Consider the following 7,828-nt stretch of genomic DNA (forward strand, 5'->3'; position numbering starts at 1 on the left):
TGCTCTGGCAGCTCTGGTTTTCTCCATGTAATGGCAGGCGGGTGTGCTGGCAGGTGCTGGTGCTTTGCTGAAGAGACTTCGTAAATACCAACAGCTGTGAGAGGAATGTTCAGCCTGAGGTGCAATTTTGTCTCACATAAGAAATGCAATGTATCTTATGAAGAAAGCATTTATTCTACTATAGAATCATAAAGTCATATAATGGCCTGGGTTGGAAGGGACCTTAAAGATCATCTAGTTCCAACCACCCTGTCACTAGCAAGGTCACCAGTTTGCTGAGAGCCCAGTGCAGCCTGGCCTGGAACACTTCCAGGGACAGTTCCCTTCTGTGAAGGATGGAAAGGCCCAGCTGGGGTGCTGGGCAGTCACTGTCACTGTGCTGTGGGCAGTCCACATTCCCTGCAGGATCAATTAACTCTGCTGCTACCATGGTTATTTCTTGTAGTATCACAGACAAATGGAGGAAAAAAACCCTCATATTTAAGGAAAAATGGTTGTCTTTGGGATTGTATGAAATCCAGCTTGTGGTTGCTGGGGCAGAGGATGGTGGTGTGGGGATTGGCCTCTTCTCCCAGGCACCTAGTGGTAGGACAAGGGGATGTAACCTTAAACTGTGCCAAGAGAGGTTTGTGTTGGACGTTGGGAATGATTTCTTCACGGAGAGGGTGATCAGACACTGGGACGGGCTGTCCTTTGCACGGTGGAGTCACCGGCCCTGGAGGCATTTAATGACAGGCTGGACGTAGTCCTCGGTGCCATGGTACAGCTGACACAGTGGTGCCCGGATAGAGTTGGATTCTATATCTCAGGTGTTTTGCAACCTTAATAATTTAGTGATTTGTAAATTTGTGGGTTATAACTGTTATTATTTCATACCACAACTTAAGGATGCCCCGCAGCGGCCGGGGAATCACTGCAGGGTAACCGTGTTAAAGTCGCCAGGCGGGGCCGCCGAGGCCGGCCGTGTTTCCGTCAGCCCCGGGGCGGTGCCGGAGTGCCCGGGCCGGGCCCAGCCGCGGGGCGGTGCCGGAGTGCCCGGGCCGGGCCCAGCCGCGGGGCGGTGCCGGAGTGCCCGGGCCGGGCCCAGCCGCGGGGCGGTGCCGGAGTGCCCGGGCCGGACGGTGCCGCGGGCGGTGCCGGAGTGCCCGGGCCGAGCCCAGCCGCGGGCGGTGCCGCGGGCGGAGCGGTGGCCGCGCTTTCCCAGCGCCCCGCGCGGCGCCGCCCGGCCCGGCCCGGCCCGGCGTGGCCTGCGGAGGGAGCGCGGAGCCGCCTCCGGGCCCGGGCCCGCCGCTCGCCGAGATGCCGCTGCTGGTTAACGGAGCGCGGGTCGACCTGGCCCGGCCCACGGGGGACATGATCCGCGCCCACCCGCACCTCGAGGTGAGGGAAGCGGGAAGGGGCCCGGCGGGGCCCGCCCTGCCGGACTCCCCGGGGGGAGCCGCGGTCGCAGGTGGCGGAGCGGGGCGGCCTCGGGCTGAAGCGGCCCGGGGCAGGGGCGGCCCCGACCCCGAGCGTTCCCCGCGCTCTGACAGCGGAGATCCACGGGGTGATGGAAAATAAATAAATCGGTGTCGGCGGAGGGGCTCGGCCGTGCCGGTGGGGGTGCCCCGCGGGGCCGGGAGGGCACTTTCTGCGTGAAATGACAAAAACTGGCGATAAGAAGGAAGGTGGGCACTCTGAGGAAGGTGCTGACCTTGCTGCCAGGGTATAAATGTTCTAATCCTTAGGCAGAGTGCGAGCAGGACTGTGAGCAGAGCTGCTTGGAGAGCTGCTTCCCATCAGAAGGTGTTTCTTTACAGACCTTGAGATTATGGAGAAAAGCAGGGCAGATTTGATCAAGCTGTGAAGTGTGTTTGAGCCCAGAATGCAAATTCACTTTGTCCCCAGCAGGTCTGTGAGGAAGCACTGCAGTAGTCATAGCCCAGGAATCCGGGTTTTCCACACACCAATCAAGCTAATAAATAACAGTATTTTGATAAATGCAAAATACGTGTTCTGAAATATGGCAGTAGAAGACTGAAACTTCTATATTTCAAGTTTCCTGTTCTGATTAAACTTCCACGATCAGTTCTGGTATTATCTAATGTAATCTTTTCCCAGTTCAAAAGCTTTTTATTGTTGCCTCCATTTTATGGTCCATATAACAGGGAAAGGTGTTTTGTATCTCTCTGGAATGATGGGATTTAACTATTAACTTGGTCAGTGTCAGGAAAGCAAAATTCAGAATACTCTGTAATACAAAACACAGAAAATTCAGAATGCTCTGTAATAGCACAAACCACACATGTTTCTCTCTAAGCTGGGTCCCTTTGCTTTTCAGAGGTGATGTTTCTGTGTAGTAATGGATACACCTGAGAATTCAGCCACTGTAGTATCTGTTATCATTTGTAGTATTTGTTATCATTTATCTTTAGGAAAAGGCAAAACTTCTGAGAAGTCAGCCAGCTCAGATCGTGGAACCCAAAGGCCTTCTCTATGTCCAGCAGAGAGAGTTTGCAGTGACTACCCCTAAAGATGGTGTGTAGGAACATAAACATTTCTTCTTGTCCTGAAGCAGTGTTTGTGAGAGCTGAGTTCTTACAGTGTTTTCCTCCTTTAAAATAGGTTCTGTTTCCATTCTTGGATCAGATGATGCCACTACCTGCCACATAGTTGTGCTTCGACACACAGGTATCTCTAGAGGACCTTCAGAGCAAGCCTGTACCCCTGAAATAAGGAATTAGTACTGGTTTATGTGGCATTAATAAAATAAACTGCAGTTATATTAATACAAGCCTGAATCCCCAAAAGTCACATAATGTGTTAACTAAAGTCTCACTCAGAGTTGGTGTGTTTAGTGTGAGAGGTTCTGTGCTCTCTTTGCTTCGTGAGCAGATTTTAACTTGCTCTGCTCCAGTGGCCAGGGGCATTGCAGCCCTGGGCTGTGTCCAGCAGTCTGACAGAGCAGGGTTTGGACGTTTCAGGGGTAGAATTAGTGGAATTTGTGTGCCTGGATTTCTGACATTAGAGATGTTGCCTGTTAAGATGTGCCCTCCTGTTAAGAGGGCTCTTGTACCCCTCCAGGAGCTGTGCTGGTTTTATAATGGCCCCTGCAGAGGCTGCTGCCTCGCCCGAGTCACGTCCCCCGCTGGAGGGGGGCGAGGCAGTGGTGGGACAGCTCTCCCTGCTGTGGGACAGTGGGACTGCCACGGTTGGTGCCACTGTCACCGAGTCCCTGTTGTGTGCCCTCCCCAGGCAGCGGAGCCACGTGCCTGACGCACTGCGACGGCTCGGACACCGAGGCCGAGGTGTCGCTCATCATGAGCTCGGTGAAGTCCTTCTCCAACTCCACCGGCTGTGGCAGGTCAGCTCTGCTCCCTTCCTGTTCTGCTTCTCTCAGAGGTTACTGCAGCTGGCGTGGAGGGGAGTTGTGAGGGGATTGTGCTGGGTTCAGGCAGGGAAATTGTGCAGGAAACACCTCTTGATCAGCAGCCGCATGCAAAGTGAAAATCACTTCCTTGATGATCATTTTGGGGATATTTTTAGCATTCATTTAAAGCACGGTTCTGTTCTGAAGAGTGTCTCTGTAAAATGCCACCATGGGGTTTGTGTTTACTGTTTCCCATTTAACTTTGTTCCAGATTTGCAAAATTTTCCATATAACTGGTTTTTGGTTCATATTATATTTTTCCCTTCAGAGTGTTTGTAAATTCTTTTCAGCATCTGACAATCTATCTGGGAATTTTGTAAGTCCACATTAAAAAAAAAATCGTGTGGAGGATAGGACAGTGGGTAAAATACTCTGAAACAGAATTTAGCAGACAAGCTTCTTTCTGGATGTGGAGGGTTTTGCCCCTGTAATTTGTTAAGAAAAAAAGCTAGCTCGTGAACTTAGATTCATGATTTGTAAGGGCTTTACATAGACACTGCTTAGAGAAGAACCCTGCTGCATGGTCCAGAATAGTTGTGAGGAGGTCATGGGAACAAAAATCTTCAAGTTTAATTAACTGAAAGATGGTTACAAAGTTCAGTCCAAACCAGAGGTGCCAGAGATACCCTTGGGATAGAATTGCATGTATTTAATGCCTCTTCAAGCTTGTTCCTGTGCCACTTCTTGGGTGATCCCTGAAGTTTTCAGGATGGAATTATCATAACTTGCTGTGTAATGCAAACCAGCTTGGTGCATGTGATTGTAATAAGTGAGGGTCCTCTAATGATTGCTTTGCAGTTTGGGCTGGGGATTATTTTGTAAAGCTATTCATTTTGAGATGTCTTTTTAATTGCTGTCTCCTGTTATTCCATCTCTGTTAGGCTGGAAGTGCACCTAGTTGGAGGTTTCAATGATGATAGGCAGTTATCACAAAAACTTACTAATCAGCTTCTTAGTAAGTTCACATTTTTTGCACTCTCATGTCCCAAAAAAAAAAAAGTTCTGGCTGGATTTGGGTGGAGTTTGTTTGTAGCTGGAGTCCCCAGTCATTTACTGGAAAGAAGTGTGGATTCACATGAAGGGTCTTTTTCTCTGCCTGAGAATTGGTGTGGAGAGGGGCTGGACTGCTGGGGCCTGCCCGTGGTCAGTGCCTGGGCAGAGGGTCTGATCCTGTCACTTCTCCCTGTCTCACACTTGGCTGTGGAGAGTTGGGTGCAGTTCAGCTGGGCTTTGATTCCTGCTCATCTTCTTGGGATCTCGGGCAAGTGTTGTCACTCTCCCAGTCTGTACATGTGGATGATTCATCAGTTACCTTAATGTGATGAGGTAAAATTGAATTATTGTTTGGAATTGTCTAATGAAAAATGTCAGGTCTGTTTATAAAATCCATAGTCCAGAGGAGTGATGGCAGTGCTTCACTAACAACTGGAAGTGCAAAGTACCTGCTTGCCTGGGGGTGCTCTGGGTTGTGCTAAGCACTTTGTCACTTCTGGAGATGCCTCTGCCCCACTGGAATTGGGGGAGTGGGCAGGGATGGGGAAGGTGTCAGGATTGGAGGGAGGTGTTTGAGGGTGTAAACAAAAAAGGAATAACCTTTTCAGCCTTGTGGCTATGATACCTGCTGGGTGTTTTATGTAATATGAGAGTTCTGTGCAGAACAAAGTATTTTGGTTAACTTACTTTAACCTTCTGATTTTCATGCATCAAGGTACAATTTGAATCAGTAATGCTGTATTGCTGTCAGAACTTAAAAGAGGGGTTTTTTTTCTGGTGTTTGGGATGATGAAATGCAGAACTAATTTACCATTGATGAAAGACTGGGTTTGTTCACTATCTATGTAACATTTTAGGAAAAATCATTTAAATATAACCTGCTAAATGTATAGGAGATCAGAGCAGAACTGATGTGATGCCAGAGCTAAACCAGTGTCAGTAGAAGGAGTAAGTGGCAGAGCACTTTCTTAGCAGATTTTTGCTGTTTCAAATGGCCTGTCTATGTAAATTCCTCTTAGTTTGAAGCAAATGTGCAGAGCCCTGTTTGCAGTGCTGCCCTGCCTGGGGCAGGGGTTTAGTGTGGGCCCCTCACCCCCAGACAGCAGTGCTCTGCCCCCACTCACTGACATTTTTGCTGTCCTTGCCATCACAGGAGCCTTCGACCTCCAGCCAGAGGATGTTCATTTAGTAACTTTCTGTGTAACAGGTAAGAAATGTTCCCTTAGGCTTGGAAGTACCATTCCTGAAATAAAAGGGTAGGGAACTTCTCAGACATGGCTTTTGCTCTGTCCTGTAAGAAAGAACAGGACAAGTCCTCCATACTGATGTGTAATTTTCAGTTTTACTGCTGGTGTGTGTGGTGGTGTCAGAGAGCCAATGCAGCAGGCATTTGCTCCTTAACAAGTGCTGCTGCACTGCAACCAACTCATAGTCATGGCCAGGTTATTTTGGCACATATATCCCAAGAAACAGGGTTTTTTTCCTGTAAATTATCCTTGCAGAAGCAGTTGGCTGGAGCTGCTATTCTGTTAGGAGAGACAGCTCCAAGTCCTACACATGTTGTTACTGACCTCTGCCTTCTTTTCTGTATTTCATTTCGTCTTCCTTGGCTTTTTCGTCTTATGCAACATCAGATCTCTTGCTTTCCAGTAACATGCAACTAAATAAATGCTGCTCAGACTGAAATCCAAAGCCCTACAAGTTTGACTTCTTTTTCTTCATTACAGAACTAAATGACAGAGAAGAACAGGATATTCACTTTCCGATAATTTATGGAATAGGTGAGTCAGTTAAATTAGAAGTGAATTTTCTTTTGGTCACTGGATTGCTTTTCAGATTCCAATAGTAAATGGACTGCTTTTAATGAATGAGAAAAGTCCACCCTAAAAGTTGCACACTGCTGTCAGAGGCATAGGCAAAAATGCTTTTCTTGTGGTACCACAGCTGGGAGATGCACACCGGAAGAGGCTGTGTACAAATGCAAACAGATTTTTTCCTTTAACTGCTCATAAAAGTTTATCAGCATTGAGCTACTGCACTAAATTTATGCTTAGAATTTAATCTTCTTCTCTTTGATGACTCAGTGTTTTTTCTAATTAGTTCACTCATCTCTGGAATACTGAAATGTTGCCAAAGGAGAGGAAGTAGAAACGTACTGTCACAGGCTTAGGGTCTGAGAAATAAAAAGGTGTGATGGGTTCTGCAGTTTTGCAACACAGTTTTGCTAGGTACATGGTCATTGTAAAGAAGTGCCTTGAAACAATTAATCATTACTATATTTAATCTCTATTTCCTGCCAGCTGTGAATGTTAAAACAGCAGAGATTTTCCCTGCAACCTTCCCAGTAAAAGGGCCGGATGAGGATCTGCGTTCAGCCCACACTTTAACAGGAGCACCAGTGAGTAAAAGGGATGGTGAAAATGGGGAGACCAGTCAGGGGCAATGAGGCATCCAGAGTTTGAGGAGAGTATCCTTTGGTAGCTCTCTGGTTTTGTGGTCACCATTTCACACTGTTTGTCAGAGTAGCTGGGGGTGTCAGTGCAGCTGGAGGGACTCGGGGCTGAGCTGGCCCAGTGGTGTGGGCCAGGCCAGGCTGAGGGGAGCTCTCCTTGTCTGGGGGAGCCCTGGCTGCCTCTGCAGCCTCCTGTGTTCTTCCAGCTGACCAACATCTATGATGCAAAGACAGAACAGCTCCGGATTGGGCCTTATTTCTGGGGGCCTTTCCCACATGTGGATTTCTGGCTGGAACAAGATGATGCACAGATTTTACAGGTACCTGAAACTAACTGGTTTGGGCTTTTTTCCTTCTAGCTGAGTAGAGAGAGGGGTGTTGTAGTATGTCAGGACTTTTCCCAGTGCACTGCTGTCCCTGGGAGGGTGGGGAATATCCTTCTAGAGGGACAGGATAATGAGAACATTGTATCCTGAATGTCAAGCAGCTCTTGCTCCCATCTTCTTTTTCAGAACCTTTCCACGTCACCCCTGGCTGAGCCCCCCCACTTTGTTTCCCACATTAGATCTACATTAGCATTTCTAAAAGAACATCCATTTCCATCTCGGTCCCTGTTTCCTGACAGGAAGCCTCGAATCTACAAAAAAAATGAAGAAGGGTTGTGGGAACAGGTTTGCTCTGACAAAATCTAACCTGGAACCCACCCCCACAATTGCTTTAAGGAAATACAACTTGCAAGAAGAGCAATTTGTTGCACATAGCATATCGCTGGTCACAAATACCAATGTTCCTGTGCTTTTCAAAATAAAATATTTTGATAGAAGTAACTTGCTTTTTCTGCATTACTTATGTAGAAATCAGGGTTTCTTTGAAGTAAGAATTTGGCTCTGTTTAGGTTCTGTTGCTCCAGTGCAGTAATTTGATGGGCAGGGAGAGGTGGCAATGCTGGAGACTGACAAGGTGAGTCACTGCAC

General features: G+C 47.9%; 1 protein-coding gene across 2 annotated transcripts; it reads left to right on the forward strand.

Moving 5' to 3' along the window:
- Positions 1 to 1,214: 1,214 nt before the first annotated feature.
- NTAN1 (N-terminal asparagine amidase) lies at positions 1,215 to 7,681 on the forward strand. Of its 2 annotated transcripts, none has more exons than XM_059861884.1 (10): positions 1,215 to 1,380; positions 2,415 to 2,517; positions 2,605 to 2,670; positions 3,235 to 3,343; positions 4,291 to 4,364; positions 5,556 to 5,609; positions 6,130 to 6,183; positions 6,703 to 6,800; positions 7,025 to 7,174; positions 7,367 to 7,681. In XM_059861884.1, exons 1-10 carry the CDS (start codon positions 1,300 to 1,302, stop codon positions 7,544 to 7,546), a joined length of 969 nt encoding a protein of 322 aa, XP_059717867.1. In that variant the 5' UTR covers positions 1,215 to 1,299; the 3' UTR covers positions 7,547 to 7,681. The 2 variants fall into 2 exon arrangements, with proteins under 2 accessions (XP_059717867.1, XP_059717868.1); XM_059861885.1 differs by having other exon boundaries at positions 7,061 to 7,174.
- The last annotated feature ends 147 nt before the right edge of the window (positions 7,682 to 7,828 follow it).

Source organism: Haemorhous mexicanus, chromosome 17 (genome assembly GCF_027477595.1).
Source record: "Haemorhous mexicanus isolate bHaeMex1 chromosome 17, bHaeMex1.pri, whole genome shotgun sequence".
NCBI lineage: Eukaryota > Metazoa > Chordata > Aves > Passeriformes > Fringillidae > Haemorhous > Haemorhous mexicanus.

Bases quoted from the DNA above. Each gene is read 5' to 3' on its own strand.
- NTAN1 (XM_059861884.1), top strand. From the start codon at position 1,300: ATGCCGCTGCTGGTTAACGGAGCGCGGGTCGACCTGGCCCGGCCCACG. The intron at 3,344-4,290 runs GTCAGCTCTGCT...CATCTCTGTTAG, and splicing joins AACTCCACCGGCTGTGGCAG to GCTGGAAGTGCACCTAGTTG. The intron at 6,801-7,024 runs GTGAGTAAAAGG...TGTCTGGGGGAG, and splicing joins ACACTTTAACAGGAGCACCA to CCCTGGCTGCCTCTGCAGCC.